The sequence below is a fragment of the Camelina sativa genome, chromosome 16 (assembly GCF_000633955.1).
Source record: "Camelina sativa cultivar DH55 chromosome 16, Cs, whole genome shotgun sequence".
Classification (NCBI taxonomy): domain Eukaryota; kingdom Viridiplantae; phylum Streptophyta; class Magnoliopsida; order Brassicales; family Brassicaceae; genus Camelina; species Camelina sativa.
In genome coordinates, this window is record NC_025700.1 from 16,304,102 (window position 1) to 16,330,500 (window position 26,399).

Here is a 26,399-nt window from a genome sequence, read left to right on the forward strand (position 1 = left end):
TCTCGACAACGGAAGCAGAGTATATGGCTTTAACAGAGGTTGTGAAAGAGGTTATTTGGCTAAAGGGTTTTGCAGAGGAACTTGGTTTTCTTCATACTTATAAGCTGATCTTATCTCATCCGATAAGGTAGAGAAAAAGGTTGTTACGATCTCAAGTTTGTTAGATCGTGAGAGAGAGTGAGTAGAGATAAGCTTGAGAGATCTTGTAATCGGATTGATTAAAAAGTTCTAGTAGATTTCGGAGTGATATCTCCGGCGAGACGTAGCGTTCCGGTTTGGGCGTGAACTCGTTAAACTCGTGGTGTCTCTGTTTTTCATTCTTTTGTTTTCTCGTTCTATATTCATCTTGTTTCGTGTTCATTGACGTTCGATTTGAAGTTATTGTGAGTGATCAGAGTTAGATATCCTCATAGATACTATACACATGAGTAAAACTTTTTATTGGTGCATATCTATAAAACTCTCTTTACTTATAATTTAAGAGCTTTTTAGAATATGGTGTAGTTCTCAACTGTGGTACAATGTACCAAAACACAAATGTTTGTTTAGCAAATATCACAATTAAAAAGTCTTAAGTATTACACAAATTATAAGATTAGATAAGTTTCTAAATAATTGACGGTTTACTCTGACTTCTAAAAATCCGTTATAAACCTAAATTTTGTGATACTTAAGAAATTTAGTACTAGTAGTTTAAGAAAACAAAACATAAAAGTATGGTTTCTTTGGAAATGGTAAATATTGTATTCATTTGAATCGTTCAAGGTTGGTTGCGACCCGATGATGATATCTCGATAAAACAAGCGTCCGTATTCACCGGGCGTAGCATCTTTATTAAATCCGAGTATATTAGTACTAAATTATTCATAACATTAGTACTCGAAACACCTATTAATATATTCAAATTACGTTTTTAGGATTTTTATAAGAATGCTTGTCTCTTCTACCTCATCGGTTACCTCTTTTATCGATAAACTAATTTAAATTGTGCAATTCCTTATACCAAGAAAAAATAGAATATGGAGATAGAAAACGACATACATAAAGAGTTCCTTAGAATTTAATGCTTCACATTTACTACTTCACCCACACACACACCTTTTGTCCCTTTTTTGATGATCTTTTTTAAGTTTTAAAAAGTATTCAAATAAAAGTATTCAAATAGAATTTCAGCTCATACGTTCAATTTTTAATGCATATGTTTGCTAAAAATACCAAATTTATTCTAATTATTTTAATATTTTAACCAATAAAAAAAATGTATTAAAGAAGGGTATAATAAAGTATTGATCTATTTTTTTAATTTGTATGCAAAGCTCTAGAACGGCAAGTAAAAAAAACCGGAGTGAATATTTTTTCTCAACCCATTTTAATATTTTTAAGATTTGTGAAAACACATTAAAAGAAGAAAAAATATTAAACACATTAAAAGAAGAAACCGGAGTGAGTATTAAATGTTTTAATGTGTTTTAAATTAAAACACATTAAAACACATTTTAATATTTGAAGAAAACACATTACAAGAGAATAAGTTTTGTTGGCTTGCCCTAAGATTGATTAAGGTTTGTAATTAATGTTGTGAAAATATATACGAGAGAATGAGTTTTGGTTTTGCTAAGTTTGGAAAGAAAAGTACCAAAATAATACTACGCAATCGAAATGTAACATCTATAGCTTTATTTGCAAAAGAACAATTTTTTTTCTTCTAAACATTACATTGTCTTCGGCCGTTACTTTCATGGATGAGTGTGTCAGAAGAATCGATACAATGTTTTTATGCTTATACGAATTTCTCAATCAATTCAACAAATACATTAAAAACAAAACAAACCCACATTTCCCTAAAAAAACACCCATAATCTTTCGCATCTGCATGCAAAAGTCGACGTACATATTTTTTTTTTTTAATATATATACACACAAAAGACATGTAATGTAAGACATTGGCTTTCGATCCAAATGACCCTTTTTATGATAAGTAGCAAGAAAAAGGTAAACTAAAACCAAAAAAAAATTACACACACACAAAAAAGTTTATTTTCATACAAAAAGTCCACCTTTCTGACATAAGAGACATGACCACCAGCTACTACAGCTTTTAACTCTAATTAAAAAGAAAAAAAATAACAATCCTATTAACTAACCCTCATAGGGGAAAAGAATTGAATACATTTATTTTCCCCGACCGTCGTTTTCTTGGTGCTATGTTCTGTCACTCTCGAGCCTCGAATATTGAAAATCAAAGGGACTCATCACTAATGTAAATATGTAATGGAGAGCTACTTCAATTTAATATTCCTTTCTTAATTGTTATTATAATCTACCTATAATGTTACTTCTTTGGAGTTCAAAAGTCTCCTTTAAACCAAATTCGGCTTGATTCTTGTTAACATATTGAACTGTAAAGTGTAACAGAGTAGTTACCAGTTTGGAAGACTTAAAAAACATTTAAGACCAAATAGTACTTTGGTACAAACATTTATTGTGTGACCTGAGATGATTACTTTATTACACAAAGGTCACATTGTAATCAGGTTAAATAGAGACATGTTTAGGCTTACCTAATCTCAAAATTTTCATCACTACAAATTGAAAACATGTCATGTGGGATTTGAATTATGAAAAAGTGTTAGGGGGTGAAAAACATAAAGATAACAAAACCAGTGGGTAAAAAAGATAAAAAGTAAGAAAAAAAAATACTGAAAGAAGAAAGAGAGAGAGAGAGAGAGAGAGAGAGAGAGAGTGATTGCAATTTAACAAAAGAGAGGAGGAGAAAAAAAAACAAGTGTTACTGGATATGCCAGCAACTGGACTGTGACACATGATTTGGCCTTAGAAAAAAGGTAACTGCTTTTTTCATCTCTTAATTATAACTCTTTTTTTTTTTTCTCTTCTCTCTTCTCTCTCTTCCATGGTGGTGGTGGTGGGTTCTCTTCTTTAGTAGTATAGTAGATCTCTCTGCACCAAAGCTTTGAACAGAAGATACAGAGAGAGAATCAGAGGAGAAACCACAAACTTAAAAAAAAAAAAGAAAGAGTCTTACTTTTCTTTTTGTTTTCTACTTGATAATTTATTTAGTGGTCAAATGTCTTGTTCTTTACTCTTCTTTCCTTTGGTCTAAGGACCTTTAAGATAACAGTAGTAAGAGTCCGTGAAAGAAAGAAACAAAAAAAAAATTTGGAATTTTGAAGAAGATGATGAGGGGAAAGGAGGAAACTTTATCTCTGTTTGTTTTGACTACTTGAGTCTCTTTTCGATCTACATCTGGATTTTGCAGCATTCTTCTTAGAGAGGAGATAAAAAAAATGAGGAAACATGGATGGCAACTTCCTTACCATCCTCTTCAGGTTCGTTTCTTTTGTTCCTTACTGACTTGAGATTGATTTCATTTGGAGGGTTTTGGTTTTTGGAAGGTTAAAGTTTGGATTTTTTTCTTTCTTGTTCTGGGTTAGGTGGTGGCTGTTGCTGTGTTCTTGGCTTTAGGGTTTGCTTTCTATGTCTTCTTTGCTCCCTTTGTTGGGAAGAAGATGCATCAGTACATTGCGATGGGCATTTACACTCCCCTGGTAAGCTGAATTTGTCTGATTTCAATATACCTTTGAAGGTTTTCAAGATCAAAATTGTGTAACTTGTGTTGGCTGTTTATGTGTTGTCTTTACGCTCTTGTCATTCTCTTTTTGGCGAATGTTCATCTTTTCTGAGTCTTGTGTAATTTGTTACTTATAGCTAATTAGGGAAATTGGATTTACCTGGGGGTTTTTAGTTGGATCTTGATCTGGTCCCCATTAAGAGACTAGAAGCTTCATTGATTCATGAAGATGGGCATGTTTAGCTCTAGATACTTCTTGATTCCGAGCCAAATTTAGGGGATATGGTTGAAATTTTGATTTCACATTGGTGGTTTTGCCATTTTCTTATTTTATTTTGATCCATTTTGCTTTCAGTTGAAGCTGCTATTGAGACCTCACTCTTAGAGATTGTGTACACCTTAAGTCTTTGAACATTGTGATTTACTTTAACCTTTTTGAATGGTTTAGTATTGTTTTATAGACTGTGACATCTTCTTTTTCAGATTACATGTGTGGTTGGACTGTATATATGGTGTGCGGCTTCAGATCCTGCAGACCGTGGAGTTTTCCGGTCGAAGAAGTACCTTAAAATTCCTGAAAATGGGAAATTTCCTCTATCAAAGGATACAAAAGATGGATGTGGATCAGCTACAGGAGGTGCTAAAACTCGTGATGGCATGTGTGTACAGGATCCAGAAAATGAAACCAACAAGAAACTGGAGTCCTCAAAAAAATCTTCTGTCCTGCGTTGGCTTTGCTCTCCTTGTGCATTGCTCTGTAATTGTTGCGGTGGAGGAGATGAATCTTCTGAGCAGATGAGCGAGGATGGGATGTTTTACTGCAGTCTGTGTGAAGTTGAGGTGCGGGGAATACATATAGACACAGCCTTGTTTTATTTTATCTTGTGATTAGCGTTACATTTTCCTTGTTTCACGATTCAATATCAAGATACCTTCACATGTTTCCCAGGACTAACTATTGTATTCCTTTTGCAGGTCTTCAAATACAGCAAGCATTGCAGGGTTTGTGACAAATGTGTGGACCGTTTTGATCATCACTGCAGGGTATTATATTGATTTGCCTGAAACTCTCTTGCCTTTTAAAATCCCTTCAATTTGTGTTAAACCCTTATCCTCCTTTGCTTATGAAATTTTGTAGTGGCTAAACAATTGCATTGGGAAGCGAAATTACCGAAAATTCTTTAGCCTTATGGTATCAGCTATTTTTTTGGTAAGCTTGTGAATAATTGTTCCCTTGGTTGATGAAACAAAGAGTTAGTTCTCATCAAGTTTGGTGTGTTATTAACCAGTAGAAACTTCACCTTTTCCCGTGTAAATTGCAGCTCATTATGCAATGGTCAACTGGGATTTTTGTGCTGGTATTATGTGTACTCCGAAGAAACCAGTTTAATGCAGACATTGCCTTGAAGTTGGGAAGCAGCTTCTCGCTGATTCCATTTGTAATAGTCGTTGTAAGTTATCTTCTTATACATTTTGGTCTTCCCCTATTGTCTTCTGAATCTCCAAGATGTGAAGGTTTCTTTTCTCTTGCAGGCAGTTTGCACTCTACTAGCAATGCTGGCAACGTTACCACTTGCTCAGCTTTTCTTCTTCCACATTCTTCTCATTAAGAAGGTTTGTTTTCAATGCTCAAAGACATGCCAAAACTTTCTTCCTTTAATTATGCGATTTAACCAAAGCGAATTTTCTCTAACAGGGAATCAGTACATATGACTACATAGTTGCACTTCGAGAGCAAGAGCAAGAGCTAGAAGCTGGAGGAGGTCAACAGAGTCCTCAAATGTCAATGATCAGCTCATTTACTGGACTAAGCAGTGCAAGCTCTTTCAATACATTTCATCGTGGGGCATGGTGCACACCACCTCGTCTGTTTCTTGAGGATCAGGTACCATTATGCCATTATCCACCAGTTTTATTCTACCTTGTTGACTATGAGTTTCTCTAATGTTTGTGTGTGTGTTTCTGTGAGCAGTTTGATGTAGTCCCTCCAGAGAATGCATCTGTGAGTTCATATGGGAAGAAGTCGGTGGTTGAGGAACGCGTCAAGAAGAAGACACAACCTGTGAAGATCAGTCCATGGACTCTAGCTCGCCTTAATGCAGAAGAAGTTTCAAAAGCAGCAGCAGAAGCAAGAAAGAAATCCAAAATAATTCAGCCAGTGGCTAGACGGGAGAATCCATTTGTTGGCTTAGAAGCAAGCAGCGGCTTTGGAAGCAGCGGGCGTAGAATGTTCCCAGCAAAATTTGAAGCTGTTAATAGTAATGGGAAGCAGCGAAGGCAATCAAAGCGCATACGGTTACCAGCAGAACTACCTCTAGAACCGCTGATGAATGTTCAGACTAAAGCAGCTATGATGGAGACATCAACTAGTTCAGGGCTAGCTCCTCTTCAGCTAGAAGCAAGAAGCGCGTTTCAGACAAGCCGAGCAATGTCAGGGTCTGGTAATGTTATGGTGACATCTTCACCAGAAAGCAGCTTAGACTCGCACGACATTCACCCGTTTAGAGTTTCATCTGAAGCAGAGGATGCAGCTCAGCTCAATGGATTCTCTTCAGCTATTGGTCTGATGGGTCAACATAGAGGGCAAGAACAAGAACAAGCCATGATGATGATGCCATTGTCAAGGTCTACAAGTGATGGCTACGATGCATCTGGTGGAGAAGACAGTGATCAGGTTCCTTCTAGAAACATCCACAAATCAAGATGAGAAGCCCATATGATATTATCACTCTAGTTTTGGAAGGGTTGAGAGAATCCTTGGAGCGTTCGTTGATTTAAGGCTGCTGTGCATTCGATCAAGAAAAAGTCAAGATTCTCAGATAAACGATTTGTGAGGATCTTAAAAGAAGATATTACAGTGCCTGCTAAAGAGCTCTAAGGAGAAGGCACCAGAGACTTTTGTGAATTCTGAAGATTTTTATTTTAAGGTACTGAGCAATATTTGAAACATGATCTTCAAGGGATTTACTAAAACTTATTTTGTTAGGAAAAAAAAAACTGTTTCTTCTGATAAAAAAAATGTCAATTTGTGATTTAAAGAAAGAGTTGGTTTTGTTTTGTTTTTGCATACTTGCTATACAAGATTCAAGAATACAATTTGGTTGAGAGCTTCATTTTAAAATTCTAGTTGCATCATGAGCCTAGAGAAAGAGAACGTTGTTACTCCGTTTGTAATTGGTTAATATGGGAATTTGGGATTTGTTTAGTCAACGGAGCCATCGACTTTAATCTTCTTTTCCAAATTTTGTGATTGCGTCACTTGAAAGGAAACTCACAGAAAAAAAAAGAGAAAAAATCACCGAAAGAGAGATTATAAAAATTTCCAATTTCTCAACTTCTTTATTGGAAAATAAAATCTTGGGAAATTGGGATAACAAAAAAGATAAAGGACACTTTACAAAAGATAAAATCTTTAGAAATTTGCTCAATAGCCCAAAAAAAAAGAAAAAAAAAATTGATTTTATAAAAAATAATCTATTCATCATTTTACTATTATTAGCTTTAGCAAATTAGGGAAAAATATTTGGTAATCTGTAGAGATTCTTCAAAAAAAAAAAATAAAAAAAAAAGAAGAGATTATCATTTGTATTAATTAGTACTTATTTAGCGAGATACTATTAGAAAACTTTCTTTTTCTCTTTTTCCAATAGGTGCCAAATGGCAAAATCACTCATCTCATCCACGCGTCTTGTCTGTTAAGATCCGGTACTCAAACCCAAACCCAAACCCGAAACCTCGGATCCGGACCCTGATACTAAACCCCGAATCTCACGCTTTTGAGTGTGTGTACGCTTTCCCCAGTCGACCCGGTTGGGTTCATTCATCTCTCTCTCTCTCTCCCCAAGAGCGCCCCTTCTGCGTGATTTCTGTTTCTTCTTCACGCTCTCTCTAAAATTCCCCAATTGCTTTCGGTGACGCTCTCATGCTTTAAACGAAACAAAATACACCAAAAAATCCAAACTTTAAGAAAAAAAAATCTCACCTTTGCAACGATTTTGATGGTGGTATGTAGCTGAAGCTGGACCCTTTTCAGTTTTGAAAACAGAACGATTTATGGAAATGGGTTTATCTGGGAATGGGATGATGACGAATCAAGGATCAAACTTTCGGAAATTTGAGATTGATTCATCACCATCATCATCGACATCATCATCATCTGATCATCAGTTTCACTCGATGAATGCGCTTGAGATCTTGAGAGAAACCGTACGGATCCTCCGGTACAATCTCGGTGCTTTCATGTTAATCGCACTTCTTTTGATCTGTCCTGTTTCAGCTATTCTGCTACCGAACCTTTTAGTTGATCAATCGGTTGTTAATTCACTCACTGTGAGGCTTCTCTTAGTTTCGAAATCAAGTGGTCTTCCTTTGTTGCCTTTTGTGAGAAACTCTTGTCAGAAATTCTCTGAGACTGCTGTTTCATCCGCAATGTGTTTCCCATTGTTCATCACTCTGTCGTTATTGTCTAGAGCTGCTGTGGTTTACTCTGTGGATTGCACTTACTCTAGGAAAAAAGTTGTCATGTCCAAGTTTGTGGTGATAATGCAGAGATTATGGAAACGTCTTGTGATCACCTACTTGTGGATTTGTACGGTGATTGTTGTTTGTCTCACTTCCTTCTGTGTGTTTCTTGTCGCGGTGTGTAGCTCGTTTTATGTTCTTGGATTCTCTCCTGGTTTCAATGCTTACGGAGCTATCTTAGTTGGTTTGGTGTTCTCAGTAGTGTTTGCTAATGTTATCATTATCTGCAACACTACGATCGTGATCTCGATTCTTGAAGATGTTTCCGGGCCAGAAGCGTTGCTGAGAGCGAGTGATCTGATTAAAGGACAGACTCAGGTTGGTTTGTTGATATTTCTAGGATCGACAATAGGATTGACGTTTGTGGAAGGGTTGTTTGAGCATAGAGTGAAGAGTTTGAGTTATGGAGATGGGTCTCCGAGGTTATGGGAAGGTCCACTTCTTGTGGTGATGTATTCCTTTGTGGTGCTTATTGATACAATGATGAGTGCTGTGTTCTATTTTAGTTGCCGGTCTTATAGTATGGAAGCTGTTGAAGCTTTGGAAGCTTCTGGAGAAATTGTGTCCCAAGATTTATCTCTTCTTTAAGATTTTTTGCTTTCAAGTTTCAGAACATTGAGGATTTAAAGACAATGCAAAGGAAGGGTTTCAAAAGAGTTAGTTGCATTGGATCACAAGTAAATTTATGAGGCCATGTATATGAAAGGAGATTTTTTAGTTGAGCATTCTTTGTTTTTTTTTTTGCTGGGCTTTCTTTAATTTAGGTTGCTCTTTACATTTTGAGATTGTCACATTATGGGACTCGCATATCGTAGACGGCACATGTCATTCGTATTTTGGTCTTATTTTGTCAATAATCAATATAAAATGAGAGTTATGGTTAATCACTGTTAAGTGGACTTGGTTTATGGAATAGTTCTCATGTATTTGGCTTTTAATCACTGTTAAGGATTGTGATTTCATCTACTTCTTGTTTATTTTCAGAGTCATGCGTGTTTACATGACATCTAATTATCTAAACCTTTTTGAAAATCCTATATAGTGCATAATCCTATATAAGATTATCAATATATATATATATATATAATTAATTTTTGAATACTTCAACAAGATCATCTATCAAAAGTGAGTAAATCAATTTTTTTTAATGATTGTTAGAGAGTATTTTATAGTTTTGTTGATTAGTTTACTAAAATCTTGTAAAATGCTCCAAACTATCTCTGTATTTTTGTGATACTTTCCATGATTTATTTTGTGAAGAAAGCGTATAAAATTATGAAATAATAACACAATAATTGAATTCATTAACAATTCTAGATTTTTATATTTTAATTGAATAACACAAAACTTTTAGTGAGTTTATTAAAATATGGATCCAATAACCCAAATGTGTTGAAATTTTAAATGACTTTTTACAAATCACAAACTAATAACACTAAAGTTTAGCAGAGTTTAACAAAATTTTGATCTAATAACAACAATATCTACATAACATTTAAAGTCTTTAAGATTCTTTTTAAATCTCAAACTAATAACCCCTCACTTAGTGAATTATGATTCCGACCACACAAAAAAAATTTCATTTATATCAAAAACTTTTGGTGTTCATATTAAAACATGATAATTATTATTTATTTGTAAATGTTTATAAAAAAATATAGATTGTAACGATTATTTTATTTTAAATATTTAAATTTTGTAAAAATTACCATATTAAGAAAATTTCTTTATAAATTTATACTCCCTCTGTTTTAAATTAGTTTTTGTTTAAGGTTTTTTCAAGCAGATTAAAAAAACAACTAAATTATTTATTTATCTTTCTTTAGTATATATTTTTAATTTTTTATTGGTCAATACATTAAAACAATAGAGATAAAATTGGTATTATTCTAAAACATATGCATTGAAAATCTAAAATGACAACTATTATAAAACAAAAAATTTACACTAAAATAACAACTAAAAAAAATCGAGGGAGTAATTATTAATTTACATGATCTTAAAATAATTATATTATGAATAATACCAAATATTTATTTTTTAAAACGTAGAACCAGAGAAATAGAGAGAGTGCGCGACGATGACGAGGTCCTAATTCTGATCTACTTTTTCAAATCACGTTTATTCATCTACTAAGCGGAAATTACTAGCGTCTACTTACAAATTCATCCAAAATTATATGTTGTATAAGGGATGATGAATATATTAGTTGCATCTTTTTGAAATTGGTGCATATTCTCAAAAGTGAATAAGAGGTGTCCAAAATATTTTCAATAGATATCATGTCTATATCCAATATTGCTTGTTATCAATTTTATTTGTATGTTGAGAAGTTTTAGCATGAAGACATGCAAAATCAATTTAATCTTCTTTCTCTGTATCAATTTAGACTCAACATAACTAGTACAGTCCAAATTAATCATTACCTCAACATTTATTCATGTAATTTCTTCAAATATAATAAACTTAAATTGGAAATGCCTACCAAAAAAGAAGCACAACATATAGGTAGTATGTGTTGAAGCTTCAAACAAAGACAAGTTTATAAAAAACTACATTCTCATATGCTAGTTTCATAATTTGGAAGTTCATCTAACATGAAAACAATTTACCAGTTTAAATGTTTAATAATGTTTAGACTACATCCTAGAATTAATAAGAATACTTATTACCATCTATATATATATATATATATATATATATATATATATATATAAAGTTGTTTTTTCTCTCTTCTCCTTCTTCCACCTCATCACTTCTTATTTTTAATTTTAACAAATTAATCTATACCATTAAAAGAACATAAAAACTAAAGTTAATTCATCAATTAATTCACTCAATTTTTAATATTTTTATTATTATTAAATTTAATAATTGACAATAATTTTAAACAAAAACGAAATGAAAAAAATACAATAAAAAGTATCAAAATAAAACATGAATAGAGAAAAATACTAAGAAGAAATTTTAGAAAGCTATTTGTAGTAAAACCAATTATAATAGTAGTGGTAGATTGTAGAATTTTAATTAAAATTTAAAGAATTATATTTCTGAATAGATACACATATTTAAAAGTTAGAGTAATCTTATGAATTTGTACATTTAGGAGAATCAAAATAAAAGAATACTAATAAAAACATAGTAGACTATACATATTTTTAAGTAGAAAAAATTATATATGTGAACATAATTTTTCCTTTGTCAAACAGTTAAGATAAAATGTAATATTTGATGTTATAATATGATGTTTATGGATGGAAACGAGTCCAATTATGAGATTCACTACTAGGAAGCAAAATTTATGCGTAGTACAACATTATCAAAAAAACTTCACGACAAAGGGTGGATATATTCTCTAAAATTATTTTACGTCTATGTTAGTAAGTAATGTTCATTCAGTCGTTAAAAATGAGTATTAGAAGATAAAAAATAGTTATGATATGTCTTTATAATTAATATATTATAAGTGAGATAATAGAATGTGAAAAAGACTGAATGCAAGAGATAACGAGTGTATATCAAAAAATAAAAAATAATTAATTGTGAAAAATGTTAAAAAAATAGATCAGTTATATATTGCATAATTATAGATTTATTTTTTTAATATAAATCTAGTATATAATGAATAAATTACTAACATAGATGATAGAAAATGTATAATCTGTACGCTGCAGCCCATTTGCCCATCGGGCTAACACTCCTAGGCCTCTTTGAACGTTCGTTGGGTTCAACTGAGCGGATTGATTTTCATAAAAAGGCTGAATGAATATTGCAAACATTAACCAAGTTGGTTGGGACACAATCACACAAAGCTGGATTTAATAATAAAATCTGGTACTAAAGTTCTGGAAACAGTGATGTCAAATGTGAACTATTGGATCATTCATAGATTACGATGCGATAGGATCATCTAGTTTGATGGGATATATTTACAGACGACATGCAATGATTCTGTTTCTCTGCCACAAAAACTGTCAATCTTTCATATATGTGGGTGTGACTCCAATCTTTTTCTACGTATTTCTTTGTATTCACAATAATTGAGCTTTTTTTTTTTTGTCATCTACAGTATAAGAAATTCAAGTGGTAATATTTTCAAATAGATGGTAATAATTTTTCCTTAATTTATGGTTTATATATTCTTCCATTACATCCCAATCTCTCAAAATGAAAAAAAAAAACACCCTACAAAGTGAGAAGAGTTATAGGTACTACTAGGTAGTACGTTAGAGTGATGGAGGCTAAAAGCTACCGTATAATACTGCTATAGCCTTTTGTTCTCAACTGTTGCATTTGCAATGCATCCAAAGTGGTTAACACAGAGAGACGTACGTTCGTCAAAACTAACCTGCACAGACGAAGACGCAAATTTGACAACACATAGACAGTTCATTAGAGAGATGTCTTATAATTTTTGTATAACTTCAAAAGTTTGGTAAAATAATATAGAATGTAACGTAATAATTTTTTTGAGAGAGATGTGTAATTTGCTAATTTAGCATGGAGAGATAGAGCAAGTAACACTCAATGCTAAGATTTACAAGTAAAGTTTTTGTAGATTATATAAGTTTCATTATATAGATAAATACTAGTAATAATAATGTTTTTTTTTTGGTTGTAGAAGAAAGAGAATTGAGACAGTTTGGTACAAGTTGTTCTCTCACTTCTTCTCTGGAGAATTTGGGTTCCCGAGAACTGGAAAAGATGAAAAGAAAACCAAAAGATTACACATTTTCATAAATTCTTTTTCACCTTTTCATATTTTGTGACAACTCACAAAAACACATACTCTTTTTGTACTCTCTTCTTTCTTTTTTTCTTTCTTTCCATTTTTATTAAAATCATTCATTCTGTCTTGTGTCCTCTGTGTCGTCGTTATTATCTTAGAAAAAATAATTACAATTTTATTTATTTGTCGCTGTAAAAGCCCATAATCCAAAAAAATTATGAAAATAAAATAGAAATAAATAAATAAATACATATGTAAATTTGTAATGTGCTGCAAGCCTGCAACACTCTGCACATTCATTAACTACACTTTCTTCCAACTTGCAAACTATTCATTTCTTTTTCCCTTTCCTCTCTTTTGTCCTTTCTCTTGTTTTGGGACTTTCACATTTCCAAACTCCCAAATCTTTTTTTATTATTATTTATTTCCAGCTAGAGCATTCAATCTCTTCAGTTCACACTGATATTGTCAATATTTTTCTTAAATCATGACAATTTGAATTTAACATTTGGAATACTTTTGGAGTCCCTACAACAAGTTATCAACTCTTTAGTTTTCGAGTGTTTTGTTGAAAGTTTTTTTGCCTTGATGTGATATATTAAAATGTGATTGAATTACTATAGTTGGCAATTATTGAAATGTTACAAGCAAATAAAACAAAAAACTGAATATTCATCATGTTTTTGTGGTTGTAATCGTAGAAAGAAACATACAGTCTATGATCAACTTCACGCACTCAGAGAAAAAAAAGCAAAACAAACAAAAGGAACTTTTACAATTTAGAAAAAAATGTTTTGGACTTTCCATGTTCAATAATTGGCGGTGGCTTGGCTTGTTAGTGTTATGATAACACATCACCAATATGAAAAATGAATACATGTGATCATGAATTTAGAATGGAGCACTATACGTACTACACGTAAGTGAACATAATTTTATGTATGCTCCTATTGACACAAAACGGTAAAGATGGTAAAAACATAAAAAAATAACGGAATAATTAACCAAAAAAAAAATAGTGATAAGATGAGATTAAAGAATCAGCAATAAAACATGAGATTCTTGACATTATCACTTAATTTAGGGAGAGGAATAGTCTTTGGCGGACCAACTCGAGACACAGAGGAAGGATGATGATTCATGGATCCTCCTCCATTAGATTCAGATGATCTCTCGATGTACAGCCTTCCTCTGTACGCTGCAAGGTGAGCATAATAAGCCGGTGGCACAATCGAAATAGGTTTCGTGCATCTCACGAAAGTGTAACACAAGTTATACACAAGTCTCTGCAACTCGTCTGAAGTGAACTCGTTTTCGTCCCATAGGATGTGGTAATGCGTTGGCCTGCTCGTACCCTTCACTCCCAAATGGCTACAGAGATAGAAATCAAACTCTTTTGGATGAGTTATCACTGTATCAACCACTGTGCCTTGTGGGATGTTCTCATGGTCTGACTCGCATCTGAACAGCCTCGTGTGGTGTCTTTTCTGGACCACTGCGAATGTGATACTCGGATTGTAATCTTGGAACTTAGAACAAGCGGCTTTGATTGACTGAAGCTCTTCCTGGAGAATTTTCTTGAACTGTGTCTCGCTCACACCGTCTCGGAAGAATATGATCCGATTCGGAAGCTTGTTTACGGCTTTGTAGAAATCGTCAAGAAGTTCCTTGACCATCAAGTCAAGATCTTGAATGATCTCTTGCCTATGAGTCTGAGACCTCATTCTTGAGACGTATCGGTTAGCTTCTGGCCAGTTTATGCTCCCAACCACAGCCGCTACTGAAGGACTAGAATCATCAAACGGATGAGGATGCGTTACATCAGCTCCCATTAAGATCACAGGCTCATCAGGTCTAAGCAGTCTTGGGATGTGAGAAGGTATCGATTTGTAGAGCTCGGTCATGGATCCTCCAATCTTGGCATTAATCTTGAGAGCTAAGTTTGAAACAAACTGAGAACTGAGCTTAGTGATGTTAGGGTATAAGCAGCACTGTGTCACAACGCCAATTCTTGTCTCTGCTATCCTTTTTAGATCTCCATACCCTTTATGTTTTTTCTCCATTACACAGATAAGCAGCTGGAGATTGTTAGATGGCGCTCTTTGAATCTCCTTCAGTTTAGACTCGAGAAGTGAAATGTTGTTGAGAATGTGTGATGGTTCAAAGAAGGTGCTTCTTATTGTGTTCTTGCTTAGGAAGACTCCCAAATGCTCACACTTTTGAGTGAGCTCATTTATGAACTTGGGGATAGTAGATTTCTGATCCGAGCTTCCTCCAATACTCATCAAAGCCCATCTCTCGATTCGAGTTCCTTTGAAAACTTTACTTTCTTTAAGGTTCTTTGGCCGGTCAAGTTTAAGCTTTGGAGGCTGAAGTATTCTTCCTTTGAGCAATGTCATTTCTTTCGAAACCTCGAGGTTGAACTCTCTTGTTTGGTTTCCGCTGTCAAACCGAAGAAACAAAAGATTANTTGAAACAAACTGAGAACTGAGCTTAGTGATGTTAGGGTATAAGCAGCACTGTGTCACAACGCCAATTCTTGTCTCTGCTATCCTTTTTAGATCTCCGTACCCTTTATGTTTTTTCTCCATTACACAGATAAGCAGCTGGAGATTGTTAGATGGCGCTCTTTGAATCTCCTTCAGTTTAGACTCGAGAAGTGAAATGTTGTTGAGAATGTGTGATGGTTCAAAGAAGGTGCTTCTTATTGTGTTCTTGCTTAGGAAGACTCCCAAATGCTCACACTTTTGAGTGAGCTCATTTATGAACTTGGGGATAGTAGATTTCTGATCCGAGCTTCCTCCAATACTCATCAAAGCCCATCTCTCGATTCGAGTTCCTTTGAAAACTTTACTTTCTTTAAGGTTCTTTGGCCGGTCAAGTTTAAGCTTTGGAGGCTGAAGTATTCTTCCTTTGAGCAATGTCATTTCTTTCGAAACCTCGAGGTTGAACTCTCTTGTTTGGTTTCCGCTGTCAAACCGAAGAAACAAAAGATTAACCGATGTTTTCAGTACTCGAATACAGAAACTAGGATTAACTAAAGTACCTTGATGGACCAACCGATCCTGCCATAACCTTATCAATAATAGCTTTCCTTTCATTTGGTTTTTGGCAACCCATTTTCATAATCTTTGCAGCTTGATCATCTGAAAGCTTCCCAAGAAACTTTTGACCTTCACAGATCATACATAGTTCCATAGGAAGGTAACAAGGTCTCGCCCTACTGATCTGCAGACACGGCAAGTTCTTATACTGAATCTCGTAACCATAATGATCTTTAAAGTAGCTCATAAGCCTTAATTGCTTCCCATCTCTATCCGGAAACCATAACTTCTCTGTAATCTCCTCTGTTAACCCGTAAACACGATACCTTTGAACTGTTTCCCTATGGCAAACAAAGACTCTTATGTTCTTAAGTGCTTTCTCCACTTCACTCTTTTCCTCCAGACTCAATTCTCTACCTTTGTTCCTAGGAAGGTCCTTGAGAAACTCTAGCCGCTTCTGCAAGTAAGCTATTACTCCGATACTTTCATGGAAAGCTGTGATTGAGAGATCCATGTTAAGGGCTAAACCTTGCTGAGTCTGTCTAAGACTCTGGAAGAACCCTCTAAGTCCAACAGCTCCTCCACCAATCTCCTTGGATCCACCCATAGAACTTGAGTAAAAGGATCTTCCAATCGATGTACATTTCTCCATTGGATTCTCCCTCAAGATCACATCAAGAGCATGAATGTATTCTGGAGGCAGAGGAGCCCAATCTTCTCCTTCCTTCCTCTGTTCCTTCTTCCCGTCAAACTTGGACACAAGTCTCATATTAACCCTAAACAGTTTATCAATCTTCTTCTGAGGTTGCTTCTCACGCAAGTCACCGGAACTCATCACAGCTTTGCAAGATGGTATAGGGAGATTAACAAAGAACTCAAACCTATCGTCCTGAAACTCGACAGGGCTGTAAATGTTTTTCCTACCGTCAAAAGCCGGAAAAACACCAGAGAAACTGTTCCGTTCTGTCTCCACAAGCTTCTGTTTAATCATCCGAGCTATCTCCTTTGAAGGTTGTGGCGAAATCTCAACGTTGTAATGGTAAATCCTCTGTAAAGGATCGAACTTGACAAGAAAATGGTTGGCGAGGAGATAAATGACAGAGCCTTCTTGACCACCAAGGTCTGGTCTTTTAGCAACCACTAGTGCTGCTTCTGCTTCTGTTGCTAAGGACCCACTCACTTTGTTGTTGGCTTTATGTTCAGAAACTTGTATCTTCTTCTTCTGATGTTGTTGTTGCTGCTTCCTCTCCACAACTGTTGATACAGAAGAAGCAAAAAAGGGGTGAGTCAAAGTCAAATTAGACTTTAATTGTATTTTGATTGAAACACGAAAAAGATGCAAATGAATCAGTACCGATAGAGAAAGTATAAAAGCAGACAGATAGTTTTTTTTCAGACACTAAACACATTAAAGAAAGAGAGAACATTTAAAGAAAAGTAAATATTGTAAGTACACAGAGGGATTGAGTAGGGAGGACCATTTAGACATTTACACAAAATACTACTAGAGTTTGTGTAGGAAATCACACCAATACAACAAGAGAAGGAAAGAGATAGCCTTCAAAACCTCGTCCAATAAAAAATAAAGACATAGGTGAGGATCCTAAACCTTTAAGACAAAAGAACCAATACATGCAAACAAATAAGTAAGAAGAAACCAAGAACAAGAAAAAGACAGTTTAGTTACCTTGAGAAACAGGGAGAGATTTGTGGAAACGAGTCATTGAGTGAGGTGAAGGAGGAGGAAGAGGAAGTAGAGGAGGAAGAGGAGGAGGAGGAGGGGGAAGAAGAGGAGGAGGAGGAAGAGAGTTGTGAAATTGAGAGTAGAAGTAGCAGTAGTAATAGTAGTAGTAGCTAGACTGAAGACTGAGGTTTTGGTGAGAAGAAGGGTGCAAGAGAAAAGGAGGAGGATTGGTTTGAACATGGTGATAAGGCTTGTGGACAAGAGGTGTTCTTGATTTGGAGTGGAATTGGAGATATGTTTTGTACTGTTATGATGATGATGATGACTCTGAGTTTTAGTTTTATCTTCCATGGCTGAGGAGAAAAAAAGCTGTGAAAGAGAGAGAGAGACCTTTGGCTTTGGCAAAGCAGAAGAGAGAGAGATAGAGAAGGTGTGAGTGAGTGAGTGTGGGTTTATCAGAGAGAGAGAGAGAGAGAGAGAGAGGATAAAATAAGGCAGAAAGGTATTGTCTGGGTTGTTGGTCAGGCCTCAGGGAAAGGTCAAAGTCCCCTCTGTTTTTTTTTTCTGCCCCAACCAAAATAATAAAATGATGTTATTTAATACTTATGTTGTCATAAATACGTACGCTCTAATTGTTAGATTTTAATTAAAAAATTTAAAGATCTCTAGTGTTACTTTAACTCTTTAAGACATATTTATAACAAATTTGATATCGTTCTTGTTCTTGATTAAAACTATATTACCTTCTTGATTATATATAAACGCAATGTAGTGATTACCAATGTTGTTGGTTTGGTATGAGTCTTACCGATGATATTTAGACATTCATACTATATGATTTTTTTCAACGTCGTAAATGATTACTATATGGTTTCGTAAACCCCAAGTTGGACACATGTTTTTTTTTTATATATAGAATGGAATGGACCAATATATTCATTAGATCGAAATATGGGACCATTCTCTTTAACTTATTTATTCTTGGTACTATTTCTTCGTACTTCATTAATAATAATACTACACACTTTGGACTCTTTCATACAATATATTACATATACTTTTCCGAATATTTTGTTTCAAGAAAAGCTACTAACACAAATTTAATTAGAACATTGTTAAAGTTACTATTAGTGTTTTACTGCATCTTGTTTTGTAAACAATGTTATTCCGGTTTGGTTGACCAAACCTTTTTAGTTTAAATTTATAAGTTCTTGACAAAAAAAAACATTATTAAAATTAGATTAATGAATAATGATTCTTACAACTATTGAATTATTGATAGTTTATTTTGGCAAAGTAATTTAATAGTATAACATGAAAGCAAAATAATTCAATCAAGAGCCTTTTTGGCTTCTTTTCATTTTTTGATGGTGACCAAAACCCACAAATATAAGGTCCCACTATACATTATTTTATCTTCATTGAATAATTGTAATTCTTGTGAAAGATATAGGCCATGAACAATGGTTTGATGATTTTATCATATCAACATCGATAGCAGGTATCAAATCCTACTCTCTTATTATCATTTCCCTTAAGATCGTGTCCAAAATTTACTAGAAGTCTAGAAGTAATGCTAAAAGATGGATCATATGGACTTGTGAGAAAACGGGTCTGATTCAAAGAGTTTACTTTTATGTAATGGAACACTAAATATATTTACTGGGACCAAACAGATTTGGTCAAATGCTCAAAGCTAAAAAGTTCCCTATATCCCCCCATTGTTTTGGGCTAAATTTGCTCTCTACTTTTTAATCCAAATAGCTTAGCACTAATTAATCATTATATAATTGTTTTTGCCTTTCTGTGGTAAGTGGTAACTAATGAAAACCGCTAATCCGTTGAGTTGCTGTTTTAACTTTTGATTTTGTCATTATTGTTTATTAGAATAAATTTATGGAATGTGGTGATGTATATGGGGAAATATGATTAACGTGGACCTTAAACCATATTATTACTCCATTACAAACTACTACACTGTATAATGTTTTTTCATCTTTCTTTCCCATGTGTTTTCCATTTTTCAGTTTGCACTGATCATTTCTTAGCTATTTATTTTAGATTAAAGATCTCGTAACATTAGATACGGAATATTTTTTAGTATGAATGTTATAAAAAAACAGAGATGTATATGGGTAAATTACAAAAGCAAATAACAGATAGAACACAATAGTAGAAGGTTTGGGTGATTACGGATAAATTATGATACTTTAAAAAAAGTCATTCGCTAACGACAAAAAAAAACAGGTTAAATGAATATATTTGATACCAAAATGAAGGTCCAATCACTCTAACCAATATATTAAAGTATCAGATGACCGGTCGTTCCATTTACCAATATCTTGATTTAGACAAGAGCCTATAAAGAACAAAGATTGTGTTACATCATACATCTGGTTATCTTTGGATACCTATTCATTTCCATGAAAACACAATTCTCTTTGCAACTAGCCAACTAGTATATTCTCGATTTTTTTTTTTTTTTTGGTAGTATTAACCTGCTTTGTAACCAATGACGTCTTCAAGATAAGAGACATGGTTTAGTTCAAAGTGGAAGCATAATTATTGCTTAATTTTTATGAACATATCGTGACTACTAGGTTTAGACAAGAAAGTGTAACGTTAGTAACTGTTACTAGTAGTCAATATTCAAAATTTTGGTTACCCTTTTCCCAATGCCGAACACAAGACTAAACAACGACTGATGTAATTTACTACTCTATGTAATGACTGGTTCTGTAGTAAATAAAGATTTACAAATAAATGATGATATTGAGTTTCAATGTAGATCTCTAATGTTTTGAGGTATAAGGGAAGAAGTATATACATATATGCACATGCATGTACAGAGGAAAAGAACAGAGAAAGTTTGTATAGAAGAGGTTCAACTTCAAACCTCAGTAGGAGAGAGAAGAGGACTAGTGAGGCTATCACTTCTGCTTCCAGATAACCGAAGTGGGAGCATAGCAGGATCTTGGTACGCACTAACCAAGTTATCATAAAACTCAGGCATTCTTGGATCGTTTCGATCTTCCTTATCTCTCTTTGTCAACACCTAAAGATTCACAAAACACACAGTTACAACTTGTATTTTTTTTTCGCTCTATGTTATGGGATTTGTACCTCAGCAGGATAAGCAGTGAAAATAGGCATGAAGCGTTTACGACAGAACTCGTTGAACAGAAGAGTACAAACGGGAAGAGGGACAAGCAAGTATGTAGCTAGTTCCATCTTCTTTAGCGCAAATAGACCGATTGCAATTGCGTGCATGAGTACAAGAGAGAATATCATCGTATAGTGTATCATTGGCCAAAACATACCGCCCGTATCAAACTTTGGAGCATAGACGTTCATAAACTGCATCCCGAAACGCAATTGAGTGCTTAGTTCTAGTGGAATGAGAAATCTAAAAGGAGTATAAGACGTGTGTCATACATTACCTGGTTTCGGTAGACAATGTATGCAAGGCAGAAGTAGAAAAGAATGAAAGGAAGAATCAATGGAGCTAAGAAGAAGTATGTAATCCCAAGAAGTCCTAAGAAGAGAACTCTTGGGGTGTCTCTGTGGTACCGCATAGGCGGGACAACAAATTCATTTTCATCCGAAGGTTCAAATGATCTTTTTATGTAACTGACCATGAAGGGAACTACACGGAAGAGTTCAGTCAGAGTATCCGTCCACCCTGTTGTCACAACATAGGCGATGAAAAATGATGCCTGCAAATGATGTAAACCCCCCCGGTTAATCCAGTTCAGTCATCAACCAAGAGTTGTGACCATTATGTGCGCCAATCAAAATGGTGGGGGAAGTTTTATTACCTGAGCCGGAACAGCCACAGCCAACTTGACCGGAATTTCCTTTGGATCGAGGATTACAGAAAGCTTGTAGAAGGCTGATCCAGAGAAAACAGTTGCGAAAAACACATTCCATATTGTGAACCAGATCACCTTGTTGCAAGCACTCTTTTGTATATCGCTGTGGCAAATGTGCCCTTGGATAGAAGAGAGAAACTCCATGATGGGAGGTACGACTTTCAGAGACGTCTGAAGTATAAGACTTGGAAGGTATCCAGTTATTATTTGACTTACAACTTTCCTGCAACATAGATTGCTAAGGTTTAGCACAAAGTGTTGTTCAAAAAGTAATGGAAATGAAAAAGTTTCACTTACATTGAGAGAATCAATGTCAAGAACGGGAACATAAATTCTAGTGCAGGCAGGTTGGTGAGACCTTGGACAAGTACTACTGGAACAAGAAACAAGATGGTAAGGAGAAGACAAGCGAAGACAACCAGAATTTTAGCAAGCCATTTCTGCATAAATGATGCAGAGAAGAAAGGCCAGTGGACGTCATGAGGTTCTGGTGCTGGTTCTGTGAGCCAGTAAGTGGGGTTGATTGATTGTGGCATGTGGAGTGCCGTTGCAGCACCATATCGAGACTTGAATGACACAAAAGCAGCTCGAACTTCCTACATCAGAAAGTATCCAGTCGCAGGTTATATATATTTGCAAGCATCATTATCTTGATTTCAAATCGAATACATAACGTAATCACGTGCTAAACCATAAGTGGCATACTTTTCCAGGTGCTGAAACTTCAGCTTGCCCCAATCGTATGTTCTGTTCCATTTCTTGTAACACTCTCTCATAGTGATCCTCAGGGGTGTCCTTGCGACTGAAGAATCTCATTGGTGTCTTCGTAACTGGCTTCTTATGTTTCACTTTTTTATATAACTTTTTAGCCTGATCCTGCAAGAGCCAGAATTGAACAAGAACCATAACCAAGAGCTCAGGTAGTAATAGGTCGCAATAGCATGCATATACAAAGATACAAAGATATACTGTCCAATGGAAAGCAGTTTAGCTGTTTCAGGACTTACAACAACACTCCGAAGTTTACTTGTTCGATGGATGACCACATGAGAAAGGTATGTAGAAGAATGATTTTCTCCAAAGAACCTGTCAACAGTGTCGCTCACACTGCTTCCATCAGAAGAGGGGATATTACGAACTAATATGGTGAACTGATGTGGCTGAGGTTTGGATGAATGGAAATACTCAATCCTTTTCAAGGCAATATATCTGAATTCCTGTCAAAGAAAGCCAATACTAGTGACGAGATATCTAAGTGAGAGTCAAGACTAGTAACAAAAGTTATCAACTTGAACTTTTTGGTGTTCATTTCAGTAACCAATCATAAGAAAAGCCCTTACAAAGTAAAGAAGACAGCAGACAAATGCAGTCAGAAGATATATAGCTCCAAAGTGAACCCATAGCCTACAAAGAAACCAAAAAGATAGAATTTATTTAGCTATAATATACGCCCACAGAAGGAATCCGAGCTGCAATATCGCTACTTCATCCAAGGGATGATAATAACGATAAAAATAAGAGTTTGAGGGGTTACCATGGTGAGCGGACTTTGAGGTTTGCAACAGAAAAAAGATCCAAGGAATTAGAAGACCAGTCAGCATAGTCAATCACAATCAGTTGATCTCCAAAGCAGTTCACAGGCAAGAGAACAAATATCCCAATGATCACAGCAAACAAGAACACTTTCAAACTGCAGAATCAAATGTATAATTAACCATACATACAATGATATATATATATACAAAACTAAAGTCTTAAGGTTTTACCTGAAAGTAATCATTCTCATAAAGACAACACCATCAAGGCCAGAGGATTCCATCAGTTCTTTCTCCGATGGTCTCCATGATTTCCAAATCCATTTAACAGAAGGTATATACCTCGCCACTTTGTTACGCCTACGTTTAGAGGTCCCAGCTGCGAGACGACGAGGTAAAAAAACCTCGTAGTTGCGTGGCTGCTTCCTTAGTACAGAGTAGAGTATGAAGAACAATACACATAGGCAAGAGTTGATCCCAACAGACATAACAAGTGCTGACAAAAGCATCTTCTCTTAAAAGGACAATTTCAAAACCTCTGTAACTGCTTAAACAAATCGGAAACCAAAAAAAAAAAACCCAGATTTCAACATTTTTTTTTTCTACGAGGTTTCGTCATCAAATAGAAGTCAATAAAAAAAAATAAAAAAAAAAAACTAAATCAGAATTCAAATACAAGACAGAGGAGGATCAAAACCTGAGAGCGAGCGTTGTTGTGAGACTGCGAAAATCAAAAAGTCCCAAAGACGCGTTTTCCAAAGCTTCTTCAAAGTCAGTGATCAATTACGAACCAGAGAAAACAAATTATAATCTGAAATTTGCCGATAAATAATAAATTTCCCTAAGTTGATTGATTGTGGAAAGCAAAGAGAGCAGATTAGATGATAAATTTTAATTTTTTTAAAAAATCGGACACGTTTAGTAGTACCAATTTTATTCAGATTTTTAGGCCCTCTTCCCTCGCTTCCCCCATTTTGTTTATTGGTTGATACTTTACCGAAATTACCCTTACTGTGCTTTGGGATATATTAATACATGTAGGATTTTGTGAGGGTATTTTTGTATATTTTGGGAAAGTCAACTGTGGTTTTAATAAAATTGAATGAATAAATTAAGGGAGCTTCTCTGCTGAATGGAACCATACTTACCTGTGCTGTGCTTGATCCCTAAGGTACATCATCCGGTAGAAATGAGTGATCTTAGACCTATAAGTTTATGCTCTATTCTTTATAAGACTATATCTAAGATACTGGTATCAAGAATGCAAGATATCCTTCCTCATATTGTGCCAAGTAACCAGTCGGCTTTCGTATCAGAGAGGTTGATTACAGATAACATCCTGGTGGCACATGAAGCGGTTCACTGTTTAAACACACATCCGGAAATCTCATCTCAGTTCATGGCGGTAAAGACAGACATGTCTAAAGCATATGATAGATTGGAGTGGAGCTATTTGAGGGAGTTATTGTCAGCAATGGGTTTTCACTGGAAATGGATCGAATGGGTAATGAAATGTGTAACATCGGTGACCTTTTCAGTGTTAATCAATGATCAACCATACGGGATGATAACACCGCAGAGAGGCCTTAGACAGGGAGATCCCCTATCTCCTTTCCTATTTGTTCTGTGTACTGAAGGATTAACTCACCTGCTTAATAAGGGTCAAAGAGAAGATAAGATCGAGGGTATTAAGTTTCAGCAGGAAGGGCCAGAAATTCATCATTTGCTATTCGTTGATGACAGTTTATTCTTGTGCAGAGCAAACATAGAACATAGTGGTTTCTTGGTGGATACTTTGAGTAAATATAAAGTAGCCACTGGACAATCAATAAACCTGAGTAAGTCAGCAATCAACTTCGGAGCTAAATTATACCCTTTGACAAAGATTAGCATTCAGAACAGAATGGGGATCAGGAAAGAAGGAGGAGCAGGTATATATTTAGGTCTCCCTGAGTGTTTCAGTGGTTCCAAGATTGCTCTGATGAACTATCTTAAAGATAGAGTTAAGGCGAAGACATCAGGGTGGTTCACTAGGTTTCTATCCCATGGGGGTAAGGAAGTGTTGTTAAAATCAGTGGCTCTCTCTATGCCGGTTTTTGCTATGTCATGCTTCAAGCGTCCCAAGAAAACATGTGAGAATCTCTCAAGTGTTATGGCGGATTTCTGGTGGAGTAATGCGGAACATGCAAAAAAGATTCACTGGTTAAGTTGGGAGAAACTGTGTCTACCCAAAGATAAGGGAGGAATGGGGTTTAGAGATGTACACACATTTAACCAGGCTCTTTTAGCAAAGCAAGCATGGAGGATTTTACAGGCACTAGAATGTCTTTTTGCTCAAATGATGAAAAGCAGGTATTTCCCTAACTCTGACTTTTTATCTGCTACCTTGGGATCAAGACCATCGTTCGCATGGAAGAGTATACTATTTGGAAGAGAACTCCTCAAGCAAGGATTAGTGAAAAATATTGGTAATGGGAAGTCAGTTAAGGTATGGTTAGACAATTGGGTGGATGATGAGGGTTTGCGACCACCATGGAGAAGAAACAGTGTTTTCAATCCAGATCTTAGGGTTTTTGATCTGATTGATAGAGTGAAGAGAACATGGGATATAGAAGCCTTGGATTTCCACTTCCTACCGCAAGACGTAGAGAGGATCAAAAAATTAAAGCCGGTTTCAGATAGTGAGGATTTCTATTCCTGGAAGTACAATAAGAGTGGTGAGTTCTCAGTAAAGTCGGCATACTGGTTAGCTTCTCAGTCTCTAAATCCTAGAACCAGGGATGAAGCAAATGTTTTGCCATCTACTAATCCGCTAAAAGCTCAAGTCTAGGGCATACATACAGATCCAAAGATAAAGATTTTCCTCTGGAAAGTTCTTTGTGGAGCATTACCAGTAGTTGCAGCATTAAAAGGGAGAGGAATGAAAATAGACAACTCGTGTCAAATTTGTGGAGGAGAAGATGAGACGCTTAATCATGTGTTATTCACATGTTCTTTAGCTAGACAAATATGGGCAGTTTCAGGAATACCTTCACCGGAGTTGGGATTTCATAATGGGTCTGTTTTTTCAAATATTCATTATCTGTTAGTGAATATGAAGAATCAAAACTGGCCAGAGGAACTAAAGAAAACTTTCCCTTGGGTTTTGTGGAGAATATGGAAGAACCGGAACCTAGTTGCGTTTGAGGAAAAAAATTTCTCTCCACAAGAATCGATATTAAAAAGTCAAGAGGATTGGAGAGAATGGGTGGAAGCACAAAAGGATTCTGAAGATGAGGAAGAGGTGGAAGTCACGGAGGTAGAAGGCCATACCATTGTGCGAAAGGAGAGAGTAATACCAAGAAAAGAAGGTTGGAAACGTCCGCCTAAAAATTGGTTAAAATGCAATATTGGTATCTCTTGGTCGGCTAGGAATAGATTGTTGT

At 35.2% G+C, this 26,399-nt stretch overlaps 3 protein-coding genes and 1 pseudogene across 4 annotated transcripts; 2 read left to right on the forward strand and 2 right to left on the reverse strand.

Annotated features, from left to right (window-relative positions):
- LOC104750778 (probable protein S-acyltransferase 22) lies at positions 2,854-6,700 on the forward strand. The gene is made up of 9 exons (XM_010472626.2): positions 2,854-3,347; positions 3,453-3,566; positions 4,073-4,429; positions 4,565-4,633; positions 4,728-4,799; positions 4,912-5,040; positions 5,123-5,203; positions 5,286-5,474; positions 5,562-6,700. The coding sequence occupies exons 1-9, from the start codon at positions 3,306-3,308 to the stop codon at positions 6,294-6,296; spliced, it is 1,788 nt and encodes a 595-aa protein (XP_010470928.1). The 5' UTR covers positions 2,854-3,305; the 3' UTR covers positions 6,297-6,700.
- On the forward strand, positions 7,391-9,009 carry LOC104750779. Its single transcript, XM_010472627.2, has one exon. The coding sequence runs from the start codon at positions 7,643-7,645 to the stop codon at positions 8,696-8,698; it is 1,056 nt and encodes a 351-aa protein (XP_010470929.1). The 5' UTR covers positions 7,391-7,642; the 3' UTR covers positions 8,699-9,009.
- On the reverse strand, positions 13,754-18,123 carry LOC104750780 (annotated as a pseudogene).
- LOC104750781 (CSC1-like protein At1g69450) lies at positions 20,270-23,843 on the reverse strand. 2 transcript variants are annotated; one of them, XM_019237576.1, is made up of 11 exons: positions 23,672-23,839; positions 23,206-23,393; positions 22,974-23,129; positions 22,780-22,843; positions 22,447-22,656; positions 22,145-22,315; positions 21,737-22,035; positions 21,386-21,662; positions 21,008-21,283; positions 20,691-20,924; positions 20,270-20,622 (listed from the first exon to the last, which is right to left on the reverse strand). In XM_019237576.1, the coding sequence occupies exons 2-11, from the start codon at positions 23,256-23,258 to the stop codon at positions 20,458-20,460; spliced, it is 1,905 nt and encodes a 634-aa protein (XP_019093121.1). In that variant the 5' UTR covers positions 23,259-23,393; positions 23,672-23,839; the 3' UTR covers positions 20,270-20,457. The 2 variants fall into 2 exon arrangements, with proteins under 2 accessions (XP_019093121.1, XP_010470930.1); XM_010472628.2 differs by having other exon boundaries at positions 20,458-20,622; positions 23,206-23,518; positions 23,672-23,843.

Excerpts from the sequence above, each read along its gene's own strand:
- LOC104750778 (XM_010472626.2), top strand. The coding sequence starts at position 3,306 with ATGAGGAAACATGGATGGCAACTTCCTTACCATCCTCTTCAG. Across the intron at positions 3,567-4,072 it reads TGGGCATTTACACTCCCCTG|ATTACATGTGTGGTTGGACT; the intron begins GTAAGCTGAATT and ends CTTCTTTTTCAG. Across the intron at positions 5,204-5,285 it reads ACATTCTTCTCATTAAGAAG|GGAATCAGTACATATGACTA; the intron begins GTTTGTTTTCAA and ends TTTCTCTAACAG.
- LOC104750779 (XM_010472627.2), top strand. The coding sequence starts at position 7,643 with ATGGAAATGGGTTTATCTGGGAATGGGATGATGACGAATCAAGGATCA.
- LOC104750781 (XM_010472628.2), bottom strand. The coding sequence starts at position 23,483 with ATGCTTTTGTCAGCACTTGTTATGTCTGTTGGGATCAACTCTTGCCTA. Across the intron at positions 22,657-22,779 it reads TCTGCTGTCTTCTTTACTTT|GAATTCAGATATATTGCCTT; the intron begins GTAAGGGCTTTT and ends TTTCTTTGACAG. Across the intron at positions 20,623-20,690 it reads TCACTGCTTATCCTGCTGAG|GTGTTGACAAAGAGAGATAA; the intron begins GTACAAATCCCA and ends GTGAATCTTTAG.